General features: G+C 41.7%; 1 protein-coding gene across 2 annotated transcripts in view; it reads left to right on the top strand.

The window, feature by feature from the left end:
• The first annotated feature begins 2,068 nt into the window (after positions 1–2,068).
• The window catches only part of plxna3 (plexin A3), a 45,131-nt gene continuing 27,776 nt past the window's right edge, over positions 2,069–19,423 (top strand). For both annotated transcript variants that reach the window (XM_086067601.1, XM_086067600.1), the window contains exons 1-6: positions 2,069–2,307; positions 12,261–12,642; positions 12,709–12,899; positions 13,439–13,986; positions 15,418–15,582; positions 16,964–17,146. In XM_086067601.1, coding sequence (XP_085923727.1) covers positions 12,335–12,642; positions 12,709–12,899; positions 13,439–13,986; positions 15,418–15,582; positions 16,964–17,146 — 1,395 coding nt within the window. In that variant the 5' untranslated portion in view covers positions 2,069–2,307; positions 12,261–12,334. The remainder of the gene's footprint in view (positions 2,308–12,260; positions 12,643–12,708; positions 12,900–13,438; positions 13,987–15,417; positions 15,583–16,963; positions 17,147–19,423) is intronic.

Below are 19,423 nucleotides of genomic sequence, written 5' to 3'. Positions count from 1 at the left end.
ATATCAGAACATTTAGTGCCTTAATTGGCAAATAACCCTGAACACAGAAGGGCCTTTAACATTCTTAATTTAGCAAATAGCCTCCACCGCCCAGTATAGAGGAAGATTAATCTTTTTAGCTTAGCAATAGCTGATGAATATGGAGCAGACTTTAGCATCTTAATTAGCAACAAGCCTATGAATATTGATGAACATTCAGCCTCTTATTTGAGTCAAGACTCAAAATTGTCAATAGGTGTGAATTTATTGTCGATGCTTGTCTGTTATATGTGCCTTGACATTTACTGGCAACTGGTCCAATTTTTTAGTACAATTGACCAGTCCGTTGTTTGTAAGTGTGTACTCTGCTTCTTCTGACCAAATTAAGTAGCAATATGCTCCAGATAAAGTAGTATCGGGTTGGGTTTGAAAAATAGTTCCGTAGGAGAGAAGCTAAATTCAGTCAAATGCATAAAAAAAACAAAAACGGTATTGCCTCGCCCAGTCTAGTCAATGGGGATCATTGTTTGCCATAAATACCAAATATATTGCAATAAAGCCATAATTAATTGAATTATATATATTGAAGAATTAAATTCAGTCAAATGCATTCAAGGACACCTGATTGCCACACTTAGTTGTAGTCAGTCAGCAGCAGCATTTTGGAGGGTCTTCAGAAAGGGTCGAAAATGGTATCATTGTATTTTGCCAACAATAGCAAGTATGTCACAATTAACACATTCTACAATAATAGATTTTTTGGGGGGGAGGGGGGGGGAGATTTTTCGCTCAAATGCATTCACAGAAACATGATTGCCTCTCCTTATTCTAGTCAGTATTCGAGTATCAGTAATCGACAGATTAAGTGACAGAAATGCAAATACTTTTGCCGAATGTGACGTTTTAAGTGTTTTGTACCATTTCAGCGGATTCACACAATTCTAAATGCTTTGTAACAACGCATTTTCATTGCTCGCATGGAGTATAGTGCTGAGCTTCACAACAAAATCATCATAAAGTATATTCAGGCAGGCGCTGATGACAGTGCACTTTATTTGATAGTCCTAAAAATGTGTGTCCCTTTTAATGACATGATCATCTCCCTCTTCAAAAGGCAATCAAATAACAAAGAATGCAGCTCAGTAAAACTCAATTTTCTAGACTGCTTATCCTGTTCAGGATTGCAGGCCACTGAAAAACTATGCCAATTGACTTCAGGCAAAATGCAGACTACAACATGGACTGGTTGACACTCAATCAGGGGGCACATATAGAGGCATACAGTCATTTACTCTCACCGTTCACACAATCACTGAGTGTGAACCAGGGACATAGTGGGGACCTAAATGCGGTCCGTGAATATTCGTTAACAGGGATGGTGCAGGGTGAGTCAGTTCATCATTTTTTTGATACAATTTCAATTACAGTCATTCCATTTAAAAACTTTTTTTTTTTTTTTTTGCATTTTGACAATCTGGAAAACCTCTATACTACTCACAGGCTCTAGAGGGAATATTTGACATGCTGTACAGGAGTTGCTATGATATGCTGCAATGTGTAGGTTTCTGTCTTTGGTGACATCATCACTCGGTAGTCACACACTGTTTTGGACCTACGTGTGTCCATCCATCCATTTTTATATCCTCATACTAGTGTTTTATGGTGTGTGTACGTGTGAAAAATTAGTGTGCGTGTGTGTGTGTGCCGTCCATGTTGCTTTTCTCCATTCAAAGTGCTGCACCAACCTCTCTCTCTCCCTCCCTTTCGCTCCCTCTCTCCACATCTGCTTAAAGAGGAGAAAAACAGCAGAATCTGGATGGAGCGTCCCAGTTACTCGTAGTTTTGGGGGGAGGTTGTATGCCTCAAAAGCGTTTTAAGTAAAATTCGACGTTAAAATATCATTATATGTGATGGATGATGCGTCACGGAATGTAATATTTCATTTTAAAGAACATTAAAAATAAAATAACGTTAGTTAGGTCTCAGCAAAATAACTTACCCACCCCTCCAATGAGCCAAGGAGTGGTACGGTCCAGATGGGGGGCGCACGGACACACACACACACAAACACACACTGAGCCGAGCCGAGTCGAAGCAGGTTGTGCGTGAACGAGCAGACGGGCCGTCGCTGTGTATCTTTCTCCTCCGGATTATCCGCCCTGTTGTCGTCGGTACCGGTACCAGTACCTTGGAGCCGTTTCGCGGTCGACCTCTGTCGGAACCGGCTGGTCTCGTGCAGCCTTTATGAGAGGAGAAAGCTACACGAGACACTTTGGATTCACGAGCTAAACGGACCTCCTACCCCCCCTCCCTCCTGTCTGCTTCCAGGTACGTCCGCTAGCTCATGGTGGTGATAGTGGGAAGGGGCACGGGGGGGAGTTAAAGGTAGGGGGTGTGGGGGGGGGGGGGGGGGGGTTGCTTTGGATGACGGCGTCTCGCTTCCACGCGCGCATCCACGCTTATTTCGTGCTGTGTTTTTGTGCGCCTTTTTTTCCCATTTCCCCCCACCATTGGACTGGAAAGCGGAGAAGGGGACGGGGGGGGGGGGGGGGGGGCGATCAACCCAGGTGGGGCTGCTCGCTTTGACCCACCACGACACGCGGAACGTTGGTGTCCTCGTGCCTGTTGGGAAAGGGGGTACCCCCCCCCCCCCCCTTAAAAAAAAGGGAGGAGGTTAAAGAGGCCATTAATGCCTGCATAAGTCCGTGTGTTGGGATAAAGGGGGTGGAGGGGTGTCCTCCAAGCAGAGGGACTCCAGACACTGATCCATTAAAGAACAAAGGGGGGGTCGAGGGGTTGGAGCGGCGAGTCCAAGGCTTGGTCCATGTTTGTCATTCCACCTCCATGTGCTGCTGAAGAGGAGGGGAGGGGAGGACAGTGTTGCGGCTTATCAGCGATCGATAAAGTCACGTCACATCGGATTGAAGTGTTGAATGAAAGCAGATTGCCCTGTGAAGGAGCCTCTGATCATCCAGTAGATCAATCAATCAATCAGTCACTGAGTCCACTTCATGAGCATCGATAAAGTGACTGATCACATCTGACGTCACCATTCAAGAGAAAGTCGTTTCTGTTGAGCCATAAATTCATCCATTCATTTTCTATACCGCTTTTCCTCATTAGGCTCTTGGGTGAGCAAGAGCGAGAGCTCAGGTTCCGGGGTTTGAATCTGGGCTGGTTCCAAAAGCTCCAGCTCACTTGACATCCTAATGAAGATAAATTCTATGAGATAGATGGATGGTCTTTAGTGGGAACTTGTATGATGGATGATGTCACCATATTGCTTAGTTGAATAGTAATGATAGTATAGTCACTGTTATTTTCATGTCAATGGTTTATTTTTCATTTGTATTTAAAATGTATTGTACTGATTATAATCCCTCAAGGCGAAATTCAATTTACACTGCCACATACAATTAATCGGTAAACTTTCTCTGACTGATCAGTGAATAAATTAAAATAATACAGTAACAATAAGCATCTTGTTTATCCATGTGTTGGCGGCCATTGTTGATTGAGGCTGCTCCTAATGGTTAGTGTGTTGTCAGAGATCATCGGATGTGCTGTGGGAAATTATCCAATTTCAGTCGATTGGTCTGAAAAGTATTCCTTTACAACAAATAATGTATAACTGTTAATCTATCTATGCCATCGACGTACAGTGACAGGCAGAGTAATGAAATGCTCTTCCACTCGGTTGTTTGTTTGGCGGTAAACTGTGAGATTTGTCTCATGTAAAATATGTGCCTTGGGTGAATAAAGGTTGGCAAACTCCTCTAAATGATCATTAAACGACCTTGTGACTTTTTGGTGTGTCCTGTTATGAAAATGATGGCACATCCACGCAATTTTGTAGTGGTCGGTGAAACTGCAACCAGTTGGTGCTTTTCGTTTTTATTTGAAAACAAAATTACTCACTTCCTGTTCAATTTATGGGATTGTACCCACTTTCCAATAGAATATTTAAAGTTATTAAATGCAAATACATATTTGTATAATGATGTGGTAAAGTACAAAACTATGTGTCTTTCTTGGCATACTGTCATGTTAAAAGTTTAATTAAAGCTACAAGCAGCAATAAGTTGGCCTTCAAAATCCTACTTTCATGGACAAAATGATGATCAAACTTTGATTCCATGCCATTAGATTTCTGCTATTGGCAAAAAAAGCTTCACAATTTAGAGTCTCCCATCTGTTTGGTATACCTGCTTTTGATTTGGGCTCATTTGGGACAGCTCCCTAGTAGGAGTTCATCAAAGTATGAATACTGGAATTGGGCCAAAATGGCTGCTTCAAACTAAAATGTCTGACTTCCTGTTCAACTTTGTTCATGGTTTATTATTCTTTACTTTTTCAGGTGTTCTGTTATGATAGGTATGTCCACCCAATTTCATGTCGGTTGAACAAAGCTGATGTCGCTGGCTTATTTTTTTCTCTCTAGTCAACCAACAATCTTGATCGAAACAATACAAAACAGTGCTTGGGGGAGGTCATAAAACATAAAACAAAAAAACACTGTTATCTTTTGAAACCACTCCACACCTTACTGACCTAAAGCACTTCTGCTTTCTAATCGACCAACCAGTTTTCATAAACTAAATACATGCACTAACATGTTGCAGTATTTCTCATACTCCGCAGTCTCCGCTTGGCTGCGTCTCTTTTCTTCCTATACATACATACATGCTGTACGTGATGAGGATACATACTGTATATATAAACTGAGGTAGATGCATGTAATACAACGCTGGTTAGACTTAATCTGTGTCGTCTGCAACAGGGAGTGCCACTCCCGCATCGGACTGGCCACGAACAAACACCTAAAGTGCGACTCCATAGTCTTTGGAGACTTAAGGATGCCTGTAATAGCTACAGTATATATAGACGTGACTTTACTATTCATTTTTAGGAAGGGAAAAAAAAGCTTTTTGTTATGATCTCATTTTAGTTAATTGCAAAGTCCAATTTTGAAATCCAAATCTCTACACATTATAGCAGTTCACAAACATGATTTACCTAAAACATGACCCCCCCCCCCCCCCAAAAAAAAAACACCTTTATGTCATACCCATCAGAGAGGCTTATTATTCATAGACAAGATTCATCCTCTTTAGCTAGCTGTGTTGGGTAGTCAGAGCGAGCTCGTTAGTTGTTGCCGCTCCTGAAGTGCCAAATGTGTCATTGGGCTGAAACATCTGACTTATCCTCACATTGTACATTCTTTTCAAAATTATTTTTTATCATGTGTGTTATGTTTTGTCATCTCTTCTTATTCAGTCACCGGCTTCAACTAATTAGGGAAAATCCCACTCAGGTATCTCGGAAGCAATCAGAGGACGGAAAAGTGCTTGACACCACCCTGAGCCTTCTCGCGAGCTCTATTGAATCTGAAATCTGATTGCTTCAGGTTGGAAAAAAACAGCCTTCTCTATGATGTCTATTTGGCATCGGCCAGCAATCCTGAGTCTGAAGGCCCGGGGAGATTGTATTAACGCATTTGCTCCCAAAAACATATAAATACGTTCTATTTTAAATGTTTTATGTGTTCCAAAGACGTATTTATATGTTGTTATGTTGTTTTATGCTAGAGCATGCAGAAGGCTTTGATGCAGCCTCTCAACTGCAAAGGACGAATGAAGAATTGGTAGTTATTACACAAACGGCCAGCAGGTGGCAGCAGAGCAAAAGAGATCAACCAGGGCCATGTTTAAAAAAACCCCCTCTTTTACTCACATTTCTAAATGGATTTGTGAATAATGATGAAACTTAGCTATATTCTAATGCTAATTGTTGCAAAATTGAAAAGGATAAAAATACACTTTTTTCGCTGATAAAAGAAGAGACTCTAATGTTTCTTTTGGCAGGTTTCATGTTTTTAAAGCAATAGAACACAATATTCTGTAGGCCTTGCAAAATCATTCAAAATCCAGTAAAACAGCCGGGAGTGAAGGGGGTTGCTTCCGTGAAAATGGCTGGGAGTGAATGAGTTAATATGGCAGCACATAGAAGCAGAAATCTGATTGGACAAGAAGAGAAAAAAAGGACAGCCAAGACACACACCATGAAATGAAGACAAAAGACTGTTGGAAATAAATGATCAGCAGTTCATGTCATTTGTACATGTAGGTCAGTGCTTTTGATAGCGCTTAAGCCAGCAGAGAGGCTTTGAAGGCCTTCAGTGCACACCACTGACGTTCAGCCAGCCCAAGGTAACCTGGCGCTTGTTGTTTACAAACATGATCAAATGTTCTTTTTTCGGCTTCTTTAACCTGTAGGCTTCCTTCGCTGCACGCTCTCGTTTGTGCGTGTATGATGTCATCTCAGTGTCATGATAATGAGATTTCCTCTGTCTGCTCTACAGAATGTTCCTCATCATGTTATTATAGGAAAGATGTCACTGCACAGTTATTATGTAATATTGATTGTTTGTGTGTTTGTGTTTCAAAGCGAGACAAATTGAGCATGTCCCAGGTGGCCGGGGTCAAAGTTCATCTCATTCCATGCTTATTGTCAGTGCTGTGAGGCTGGTAACATTTCACACACACACACACACACACACACACACACACACACACACACACACACACACACACACACAGAAGACAGGATGTGCTGAACAACTGAAAGGAAACAATCACTTGCTCCTTTTCTTTTCCGCTCTTGATGACCCTTGACCTGCAGCAATGGGGACTGTGTGTGAGACAGCTTTATTATTAAAGACGTGCAGTTCGAGGTATCAAATTTTCATCCCAAAAATTATTATTGAGAAATGTTTACAGCATACAATATTGATCTTCCACATATTCGCGATAAACTATTCATGAATTCTCATATTCACGCCTTTTTTCTGTGGAAAATTCACTTTCTGAAATGTTCTGAGATGCCACCAAAAGCCCAAGGAAGTATCTTGACGTCATCTTGACTGTTAGAAACAAGCTTTGTTTGTCGAGTTAGCAGTTTATTTGTAAGCTTGATGTTGTAAGATGACTTTGAAATGATATCCGAGTGTTTTGGGATCATAGTTTGTGATTTGAATTATTAGCAATGCTAAACACCTGCGGGAGGATTTTTGGCAGTTTTTCTCTATTTGTGGCAGGGTTTGGTCCCAGTATCTCGCCATGAGTGAAATTAGCTCGTTTTAATTGCAGATCTGTCTCATGTAGTGAGTCAAGGCAGTAACATTTTAAAGATATACATCATATTCACAACAGAAGCTAACTCAAGGCACTTTACACATGGATCAGGTCAAGAAGCACACTTCTCATACATGAAAGAAAAAGCAACTGAATCCAACATGAATAAGCACTTGGCAACAGAGGCAAGGAAAAACTCCTTCCAAGGAAGAAACCTCGAACAGAACTCAGGCCGTGTGGCGCGACCGTCTGTCTCGTTCCGTTGGGTTCAAATGGAGAGACGGAGTTTAAGTACGGAGGGACGAGAGAACAATCTGCACAACAGCCATATCAACAACACAGATCGTCCCTTGAATGAGTCGTGAATGGGCCACCCTCCCGCCCCACATATTGCTGGGCCAATGGCGAGCCAGGCTTTCGTTGGATTGACAACCAGCGTTGTCGGTGCTGGTGTTTGTCTTTCCCCTCTTGTCCCTCATTCGAGTGTTTGCGGCTGCCGGCTGCTTTCCTTCTACTAGTGGAAGCAGAGGCCAATGTAGGAAACAAGCGAGCTCCCATAACAATGAAAGCAGTTTGTGATGCATAGAAACATCCCCACGAACCCTGCCCTGAGCAATTAAGTAATTGCCTCATTTCTTACCATTCATTTAGCCATACTCCCAATACACACTCTTTGAGTGCCCATAAAGATTCAATTGCATTAAGGCAGAATTTCATCACTTTGTTGTGATGATGCTTTATCATGTTAAATAGCCCCATTGTTTGGGGCAGATGTATAGACGGGTCACTCATAGATTGGGGACTCGAGTCATATGAATTGACTTGAGTCAGAGTCAAGTTGCCGTTTTTGGGACTTGGAAGTTTTTTTTTGCTGGAAGGGTTGTATTACCGTGACAATGATGCTATTCATTTGCCCCGCCGGGGTATTTGCCAATATGCGTTGTTAGCATCAAGCTAACAGTCTTTAAAGGTATCGTCCGATCTCTGGACGGAGACTCACTGTTTGTCTTCAAAATACTATAGTGGCATATTCAAATTTTGCCGCGCGAACCCCGACTGCTGATTGGTCGACTGTTTTACGAGTTTGATTCCTGATATGCAAATTCGGCTGTACGAACCCCCGCTTTGTCAGTGGGCTGGTTTCACGGCCGTTCCTGATTGGCTGCTGTCCTCGGCTTCCTCGAGTTTGTTTTGAATGTTGCGTTTACAAATAGCAACGGAAAAACGTTGGACAGTATCTTTTAACTTAGGCAAACATATGGTTTTATTGATTGTTTAGTGTGACAGTAAAATTAAACTGGGAGAGGGCATTGAACACAAATCAAAGCAAAAAATCGGCCAGACGATAGCTCGTGTCAGAAAGACGGGCCTCTACTTTATCCATCCTCAGTCTTCTCGCAAACAGTCAGCAAGCGTCTTTTATCGTTTTTCCCCCACATTTTTTCCAGCATCGCTGTTCTTTATGAAAGGTAGCGCCACAGAAATGGAGGGAAGGCTGCGCATTGTATCAGAGGCAAGATGGCGTCTGTGTGAAAGGGAAGCGCTGGAGTTGTGAACTTTAACACCTGACACTCACTTCTCACACCAACTGGTGTGTTGAAAGTCATGCCCCATAAAAGCAAGTCAAGAGTGGCCAATGACAGCCAAGCACGGAACAGGAATCCCACACTTTCCTGGCAGCGTTCTGTGCGATGCATTTCAAGTTGTGTATTAAGTTTTCTGATTTTAGTATGTCATTATGGTAAAACCAAAAGGAGATTTAATCTTTGGGCGATAACACCCTGCCCTATGCATACTTATTCTGGATGTGAAGTATTTCTTGAGGCAGATGCTAGTAGCGATCTTTGGCAGAAAAAAATACAGATTACCGATTAATCGGTCGATTAATAAAAAAACAGAAATCTAATGCCTTTCAATGGGCGTCAATTATACATGGATTTTCCCTATTCCCTGTGAATAGCAGGAGCTAACTGTAAATATATTGTTAAAAAAATAACTTTCCTTTTCGGTTCCCAGAATGCATTGTGTGGCGCAATGCATTCAATTACTTAAGTTAAAAGGGCATTAATCCTTCTCATATGTGTGTTTGGATTACCAGTAGTTGAATATGTGTCATATTTAGCACATTCATTTGTGATTTATGTTGCACTCGTTTTTATTTATTTTTTACAAACTCTGACTCATGTGTAAAGTTTGTGAAATGCAGATCAGATTTTAAGTTGTAGTGACACCCAGGTCAATTACTTGCACAACTTGCAATGCTAACCTCAGCATTAAATGTAAAAATGAGCATTTGCTTTGTTTTGAATGACAGGTCCACCACACACACCTCCTCAACAAATTTCAATATAGTATATTCAGTATTTTGCGATGTAAGGTTGATTTATGTGTTATAAATGGTGTGAATAGTGTCACTTGTGTACAACTGTTGTAAGTGGTTAGAGTTCATAATGGTAAAAATAATTGGCAAACATCACCCGTTTAGTCGCTGATTTTGCCCGATTAATTGGATCGGGCCCAACTGGATATGCTCGAAGTCGGCGCACATCCTGTGATGACAATGACAGTGTGTTGTAGTGAAGTGTGTGCGTGTGTTATGTGAGTCCCATTTGCTGACCTTAAGGACTACCTTGGTTCCCAATGCCATAGCAACAGTTGCCAGGCATTCCAGACAGGAGAAATCACTGTAAAAAAAACAACTAAACCTTTTTTTTAAAGTTTGCTCAATTCTTATCTGCTATTTGGAAACAGTCATGTGTTAAATAACCAGGTTAAGCAAATGTACACATACACAAATATGTTATTTATAAATGGTACAATTAAAAATATGAATGGATTTTATGATATTATGTTAAATGTCCTGGCCTCTTTGTCCCATTTAAAGAAAATCTAAAGTCTGCCCAGGCCACATTTAGACTCAAGCATAAATAACAAGCTATCACGATTTCCCTCATAGCTGGAGCGCTAGTTAACATATGTACACTGTCTGGCGCCTCTCCTGCTTGCTTGCATCGCACTCGTGATGATTAGTGGTTGATGGGACGGAATCCACCACCACATCGCCTTAATAAACTTTTAGTCCAGCACAGCAGTCATGGCCGCGCACACGCACACACTGAAGCCCCAACAAGTAGTGAAAGATCAGCACATTAACTAATTAGCCTGCTGGGCTGAGGGGGACACCAGAGAGGAGGGGTCGACAGATGGACCTGTGTGTGTGTTTCTTCAAGTGCTCTTCAATTTCATTTGACCATCCATCAGCCTGCAAACTTACACTTGTTATTTTTTTATGTATTTACCTCCAGTGAGGACTTTTTTTTTTTAGTCACGCCCACCTACACAACAAGTGTTCAGATGCAAAGAGGCGTTAAGAGTAAACAGTGAGGCTGGTCAGTATCACAGTAGCTTAATCTCAGATTTTCTTTTTAATTTGACACAAATACAATTTCTGATTTAATTGGTCCCCCCCCCCCTTCGCTTTTAGAGAAAGCAGGTACAGTAATATCATCAATATAAAAATAATAATGTTGAACTAAAGTTTTGCTTGCTCTCCGAATGATGTAGCAGAATTAAAGAGGAAGTCAAATTTTCTTTCCAATAAAATATTCTATGCAGCCCCACTAGTCGAAAGGATACAGGATTCTAATTAATATGAGTTAGGTAACAATCCATCTCAGGGGGCGGCCATTTTGCCACTGGCTATAAACTTAAAAATGACCTGTTTTCTGAAGCTTAGCCCTGAGCAACTGTGATGCCATTTTCAGTCGACAGCAAGTGCCAAAATGGCCGCCCTGAGATGGATTAAAACAGGTGGATTTATTCCCCAAATTATATGAATACCTTCAGCTCTTTGCGCAGTGTAGAAATATTGAATCCAAGGAGTGGTGAGTACAACAACAGCTGCTCTATACTGTAATTGCCCTTTGCTGGACGGGTGACCAGTCCAGGGTTACCCTGCCTCTCTCACAAATTCAGCCGAGATAAACTTGAGCTCAAACGCTTCACTAATGAGGACAAGCACAACTGAAAATGGATTTCAAGGTTTCAAGGACTGTACTCTTCTCTGCAGAGGTCTCGGATGTTTTTGGAATCTGCTGGGGCCACTTGCCAGTTTGGGAGTCACAGCCCCCGACAGCTCCGATTACCACAAGGGCATCACCGTTGCCTCTCTGTACTCTGCGCTTCTTCTGTAGCTCCTCCTTCAGCAGACTTGAACGTTCATACCTAATGTGTTTTTTCAATTGAGGCGAAGGTGCTATCACTCTGATTATTCACTCAACAACGTCACAAAAAGGACATGTGCTAAAATAATAATGAGCTTTTTCTCACTTTACTCAATAAAGGACTCAGAAATACTGTTTAGTTGAATCCAAGGCTGTTTTTATGTTGCATGAATGGCAATGGGTGCATACCGGTTAAGTGGAACTTGTAAAGGAAGCGTGTTTCAATGTTTTGCCTGTCACTATATGTTGCTGGCACAGATAGATGAATGAATACACATTATTCCTAGTAAATAATAGTTTTTGGGCCAATAAAGTAAAGTTGGATAATTTCCCATGACACACCTTATGATCTCTCACTAAGCACTAGGCACGACCGATTAATCAGCGGCTGATTATTGCCCTTCAAACACCGGCCAATTGGGCCAAATGGCCGATTATTTTCCCCTTAAAACATTATCATCGGAAAAAAACGAAACGCTGTGAAAAGTACCCTGAATGCACCATTTTGCTTGTGTAGCATTAGCAACTACCAAGTGTGTAGTGTATGTTATTCTGGTTATTCTGTTGTCCTTAAGCGTCCTTTGTGATGTTTAATGACATGACTCCCCAGTTGGAGTTAACTGTTAATTAAACACACAACAATAAGAATTACATCCACTGTATATTTAAATATAAAAACAAAACATCTTTTGTTTTTAAAACATCGCTAGCCTAGCCCTATTGTTAAAAGCAAAGGGAGGATCCCATTCAAATGAATTGGGGGGGGGGGGGGTCATTAAATATATATATTTAAATAATCGGTATTTATGAATCGGTAATCTGTATTTTTTCCTGCCAAAAATGCATATTGATCGGGCCCTACTAATTACTATGACTGCGCTGACTTAACTAATGGTGGCAATCTTTTGTTTTGTTTGTTTTTCAGTCATGACCTGCTGACACCCTTCATCCACCAGTGGACAACTCCTCCTTCCTTTCCCATCTTGTCCATCTCCCACCATGCTTCCCTCTCCCGTCCCCATCCTCTCACTCCTCTTGCTCTCCTGGCCCCTCCTCCTCCTCTGTGCTCCGGCGGCACCGCCTCCCCCCCTGGTGGCGGCAGGTGGCCGAGCGACGTACCGGGTGTTTGACACCTCCCTCACCCACCTGACCGTCCACAAGAGGACAGGCGAGGTTTTCGTCGGAGCCGTCAACCGAGTCCTCAAGCTGTCGGCCAATCTGACCGAGATGAGGAGTCACATGACCGGACCGGTGGAGGACAACGCCAAGTGTTACCCGCCACCTAGCGTCAGGGCCTGCGCTCACCGGTTTGTCTCACCCCACAACTGTCTGTCTGTATGTTTGTCTGTCTGCTTACCTGTACGTTTCCCCAGCCTGGACTCTTTGGACAACGTAAACAAGCTTCTATTGGTGGACTACACTGGAAACAGGCTGGTGGCGTGCGGATCCATCTGGCAGGGCGTCTGCCAGTTTCTCAGACTGGAGGACCTCTTCAAACTGGGGGAGCCTCACCACCGCAAGGAGCACTACTTGTCTGGTGCCAGAGAGGCTGATGGCATGGCAGGTAGGCGGGGATTCTCACACCTCCTTCACATGAGCAGCTGTTGAAAGGCTGCTCGGGTTTTGCAGCCAGATCAGGGACAAGTGTCATGACTGGTTCCAAAGATTTGGCAAAATAAGGGAGATGGCACGCAGAAGTCAAGGATTGACCAAGATGAATGACATTATTGTGATATGAGATGTCAGCATGGCGCAGTGGAGGAGCGGTTAGCCCAACCTCCCACACAGTTCTGAGGTTGGGGGTTTGAATCCAGTCTTCAGACTTCCTTTATATTTTTGTTTCCTTGTATTTGGGGTTGTTCGGCTTCCTTACACTTTGCAAAAACATGCATTGGGTTAGGCTCCTACTAACCTTCGACCCTAATTAGAATAAGCAATATAGAAAATGGATTCAAGGATGGATTAATCTTCAGTAAAATTAGAAGATGACATCAGTAGGTGCAGTCACATTGTCAGATGATAAGAGTACATTAATACAAGTAAAGACAAACCAATGTGTTGACCATTTGGCGTTACCATGGTAACCATAACCCTTCTCTCTAGGTGTGGTTGTCCGCGAGGACGACTGGACCAATGACCCCAAGAGAAAGAAAACAGCGAAGGGCGGCAGCCGCCTCTTTATCGGCGCCGCCATCGACGGAAAGTCGGAGTATTTCCCCACGCTGTCCAGCAGGAAGCTGGTGACCGATGAGGAGAGCGTTAACATGTTCTCGCTGGTCTACCAAGATGAGTTTGTGTCATCGCAGATCAAGATCCCGTCAGACACGCTGTCCCTCTACCCGGCCTTCGACATCTACTATGTCTACGGTTTCTCCAGCCGCACTTACGTCTACTTCCTGACGCTGCAGCTGGACACACAGCTGACACAGATGGACGCCGGCGGAGAGAAGTTTTTCACCTCCAAGATCGTGAGGATGTGCTCCAACGACACAGAGTTCTACTCCTACGTGGAATTCCCTCTAGGATGCACCAAGGACGGTGTGGAGTACAGACTTGTTCAGGCCGCCTACAAGCAGAAACCGGGGCGACGCTTGGCTCAGGCGCTCGGCCTGTCGGAGGACGACGATATCTTGTTTGTCATCTTCTCTCAGGTGACTTATTTCAGTCTTTCTCAAATTACCGTACTTATTCCCATGTTTTCTGTACTCAAGTTTGTTGTATGTGGCAAAGTTCTGAGCAATGACTGCTTAAAACTGTTGCATCTCAAACGTCGTTTTACAACAAACAAACACTTAAGGACAGACCAGTGGATTATTATTTTTTAGTTGTATTTTACTTTGAAGTACAATACATTCATAAGTGGAGTTTCCTAGTAAGATATGAATGCAGCCTCATTTTGCTAAAGATAATGAATATTTATCTGCATTACATTTTAATTTAATCATTTAATCATACACTCTAAAAACAGTTGGGTCAAAAATAACCCAAATTGGGTTAAAAGGGGACAGACTCAACTTTTTTTGTAATTAACTAAAAAAGTTGGGTCAAATAAGTTACGCACTAACAACCCCCAAAAATGGATTGCTTTGTGAGTTCTTAATTTATTTTGACCCAACCTTTTGGGTTAAACAGCTCAAAACGTTGGTTCCAATCATTTTTGATGCAGTTCAACTGGGTTATTCAATTCACCCAAAAAATTAAATGAAATGAATGACCCACAAACAACCTAAAAAAAAAGTGGGGTGCTTTGTGGGTTATTAATTTAATTTGACCAAACTTTTGGGTTAACTAGCTCAAAAATTTGGTTCCAATCAATTTCGAGGCAATTCAATTGTGATTGTTATTCAATTCACCCAAAAAGTTGGATGAAATGAATAAAACGCAAACATCCTAAAAAAAAAATGGGGTTGCTTCGTGGGTTATTAATTTAATTTGACCCAACTTTTTGGTTTGAACAGCTCAAAAAGTTGGTTCCAATTATTTTGGACGCAATTCAATTGGGTTATTCAATTAACCAAAAAAGTTGGGTGAAATCAAACCCACAAACAACTGTAAAAAAATTGGTTCGCTTTGTGGGTTATTAATTTAATTTGAGCCAACTTTTTGGATTAAATAACTCAAAAAGTTGGCTCGGCTCTATTTTGACCCAATTCAAGTGGGTTATTTAATCGACACAAAAAGTTGGATCAAATTAATAACCCACAAAGCAACACCAGCAAACTAGGTTGATTTGTGGGTTACTAATTTAAACTTTATTTTTTATTTTTTTATTAATAAACCATTTATAATAACTGATTTTCAGCTTGTTTTGTCGGTGAGTCATTTGACCCAACGTTTTGGGTTAAATAACTCAAAAAGCTGGGTTGGTCCATTCTTGACCCAATTTGGGTTATTTTTTGAACCAACTGGTTTTAGAGTGTACAGTGACCCCCCCCCCCCCCCCCCCATCTATTAAACACAGTGTAAATGTTCAAACTAAGCATACCGTAATTGATTTCCTTAGTCATGCTCCACCTCCAGATGATGTCGCTCCATTTGATTGGCCACTCTCATGTGTGTGTGTGTGTGTGTATGTTGTTCAGGGTCAGAAGAACCGTTCAAACCCCCCAAGAGAGACGCTCCTGTGTCTGTTCACGCTGCACGACATCAACCTGGCCATGAGAGAGAGGATTCGCTCCTGCTACCGTGGGGAAGGCCGCCTCTCGTTGCCATGGTTACTCAACAAGGAGCTGCCCTGTATCCATACAGTGAGTCACGTCACATCTGATCAAACTACATCCCCACGCTCACTGAAAATCTTACAGGTGTGCACAATTTGTTTTCACACACAAAAAAATCCTAATTACCATAATAAAAGCTTGCTGGCATTCTTGAGGCAAAATCAACTTGCAACATAACTAGCCTGTTTTTGTGGTGTTACGTTTTCACTCAAGGAGGCAGCACTTAAACACCAGGTTGCCAAATGACATCTTTGACGCAATATTGCTTCTCAGTCTAGTTACTTGAAAGCTTTTTGACCAGCCTAACTGAAATAAAAAGGTGTGTTGGTACCTGGGCCTTCAGTGGGGATTTACCTGCCTTAATCCACATTAATATATCACTGTCATGTCACAATAATAGAAACCATTATACAAGTACACGGTATACCAACATTCAACTGTGGCATGTCCAACTTATGCAGCAGTTCAGAATCAATATCTATCAATATAACATGACAAAAACATTTTTTTTTAAAGACCCAAAACATTGCACTCACTAGAGATTCTGATTATTAAATGCATTAATGTGTGCAAATTGTTACAGACATGCTTTGCTAGTTGAATATGGTGGGAAAAAGTTTTACTCTGACTAACCAATTACACGATGGAGAAATGCTGACATGTGATTGGTTCAAGATATAGCCCCATTGCTAATTAGCTTTAAGTTACTTGGGTCAACACTACTGATTCTGAAGGCCACGGGCAGATTAGATTGACATGAAAGCACATCAGAGGCTGAAATCGGAATAAAAAAATATATATATATAAAAAAAAAAAATATATATATATATATATATATCATCGACGTATATGTACTTGAAGGAGTGTACCCAAAATAAATGGTATGAAATGTAGTGAATACACTAGTAATATTTTTTTTATAATTACATGAAAAAATAAACACATTTATGTTTTAAATCTTTAGCGTAAACATTTTCAGAAAACAGGAAACCCCCCACCACAAATTAAATCAAGAAAAGGATTTGCCTTGATTAAATTTTTTGAATTACAATGATCCAAATGCCTGGAAATGTACCCAGCCAAAACAAACAAAAACGATTCTTAGCAAGCACAGTGGTAATTTTATTTTTATTGATACTGTGACAACTAGTTAAAAATGAAATGGGCAGTTATTAAATTAACAGAATGTCGGTCAGTGCTTCGGATGGTGTTAAGGCCAGCAGAGAAGGACTTGCGTCTCATGCACTTGTTTGGAAGTACAAAAGATTTACTTGCTGGGTGAGCAGCAGGCACTCCAGACACGCAATTATTTGTATACGACATATTTAAGTATCACTTCTACATCTTATGTTCCTGTTTAAGGACCAGTGCCTATTATTAAACAATTTTTGTGTTATTTTTTTGCCAGCCGAAGCAGATCGGAGACGACTTCTGTGGTCTGGTGTTGAATCAGCCGCTGGGGGGTCTGCGGGTCATCGAAGGAAGTCCGTTGTTCGAGGACCGCACAGAGGGCATGGGCGCCGTAGCGGCGTACACGTACGGCGAGCACACGGTGGTTTTTGTGGGGACGCGCAGCGGCCAGCTGAAGAAGGTGAGTGCTTTTTTGAGGGATTATAATTTTGATGCAAGGACATGATTTGTACTATCTGGGTTTTTCCTAGGGATGTAACGATAACGGCTATATCGTGATATCGCGATATTAAAACTGCCGCAATATATCGCCGCAGCACATCTGTTAAGGCATGTTTTGGCCCTTATAGGTTTAAAATCCACTCTAATGGTCAGATGAAGGGGAACGTAATATGCCTGTGAACTGAGTCAATATTTGGAGGAACTCAATGTGTGCTTGCATTAGCAAGTAAGTGCTATGTGGGAAATCAAACCTGATGTTGCTCATCCACACCCGATGTTTGAAAAATCTAAAAGAGGTGATTGTGTGCGTGTGTGCGTGCGCAAATCGAATGCAATAGAGTACATGTATTTGAGGGACAGATAGTGAAAGGACTTGTACTCTGCTGTCAGCTGATTGGCTCTGAGAGATTGTGTGTGTTTGTGCGAGTGTGCATGTGTTTGTGCACACTCATCTTTTCAAAACAAACAGCACAGGGTAGAGAGGAGACACGCTGTACTGAAAACGCGCACACACATGCTCGCACAAACACCCGTCTTACTGACCACACACGCGCAAACACACGCACATTTGAGTTTGCGAAGGGCAACTTGGGTGGAATATTTAATGTATTTCTTGGTTGACTGATGTAAAACACCAGCATTATGATGTGACTGTCATGGTCATGTGACTACATACACGCATCCTCATGACATGTGCCGGAAAGTTGGTGGTTGCTAACAAATGTTTACCCAGGGGTGTAGGTATGTGTTTGTGTTTTTATGTGCCCTTGCTAGCATTAAATGTCTGTCATAAAAACATATATGCAGCACACACACACACATTCACATGCGTTCTTTTCATCCTCATGGCTCATTCCATCGCTCTCTCTGTCCTTCTACAGCATTTTTTTAAATCCATAAACATCGTCCCCAAGGACACGCATACAAACACACACTGCCATAAAAGTGTGTGTGGTCTGAATAGAAAACTAAGCATTTCATGGTGTGTGCGTATGTGTGTGTGTGTGTGTGTGTGTGCGTATACATGTGTGTGTGTGTGTGCATGCGAGTGTGTGGTCAGCGGGCTGACACACCCAGTCTAAATGTGAACATGGGAGGAAACCCAGTGTGTGCCTGCCACACGCTAGTATCGCGGATGGCGTCACCGCGCTAATGTAGCATGCTACTAGCCTGGCAGCTCCCTTGTGCCGCAGGGCCAATAAAGCTAGCGGCTAGACTAGCCTAGCGTGGAAGCACAGAAGAAAGCTTTTTTTTTCTTGAATTATGACATCAGGGCTCGATGTTAATTTTTACACTGGTAAGCACTTGTATGACCAACTTTGTCAGTTGGTCGCAACCTTTTTTTTCCAGGAAGTACAGCATGATCATATTTACTGATGGATGAAATGTTGTCGTAAAAGTTTTGTCATATGACTTAAAACTTGACATTGACTCAGATATGGTATTTGCAAAATATTTTACTGGAACTAAAACTTTGTATACAACAAGCACTGGCTGATAAAACAGATTGATTATTTTTATAATAATATTAAGACAAATAAACAAAGGCTTTGCTTGTATGTGAATTTTATTTTGTTCAAATGAGAAGGGTCAGCTGCTATAATGGAGCCTCTAGTATCAGTATGAAGTCATGCTCTAATATCAAACCTAATTCTGACAACAAGCTGTAACAAGCTTTGAACTGGCCTGCAACAGATAATAAACATAAAATATGGCATACTGCAATCGAGCAGTACTTTTTTTTTCTTCACGTGCTGCTTGGCTGTTATGTCTCCCTGTCCTTTTCATCATCACTACCATCTGATTCGGCACATTTTCCTCACCATCATTACTATCCACCTCTTTGTTAAAAATAAATAAAATAAATGGTGGACCGTTTCATTGATTTCTAATTAGCAAAACGCGTCTTGTCATTTCGTTCTGTGATGCGTATATGTGGTGTGCGTATACACGACTGCACGCATCCAATCTGGAAGCAGCAGCCAGCTAAACATTTTGTGGCGGGTGGTGTCTAACCCAAATAAAAAGGGTCGTTCAGAGAGGCAGAGCACGTTCCCCTCTCATTCAGTTCCAAACGAATCCTATGTTATGACTTGGCCGGTTTGAGGGTTTACCGTGGTTAAAAATGTGATGTTTTAATAACCACTAATACTGGTAATGAGCCCTTCTTATCTTTTTATTGAGGGGACATCTAAGCAGGGTACAATACAATTGGCTGATTGCAGAGTTGAGTAAA

Source organism: Leptonotus elevatus, chromosome 2 (assembly GCF_054856555.1).
Source record: "Leptonotus elevatus isolate MCC_2025b chromosome 2, RoL_Lele_1.0, whole genome shotgun sequence".
In the NCBI taxonomy this organism is placed as follows: domain Eukaryota; kingdom Metazoa; phylum Chordata; class Actinopteri; order Syngnathiformes; family Syngnathidae; genus Leptonotus; species Leptonotus elevatus.
Note: the sequence above shows the minus strand (reverse complement) of the source record. Positions and strands in the feature narration are given on the sequence as shown.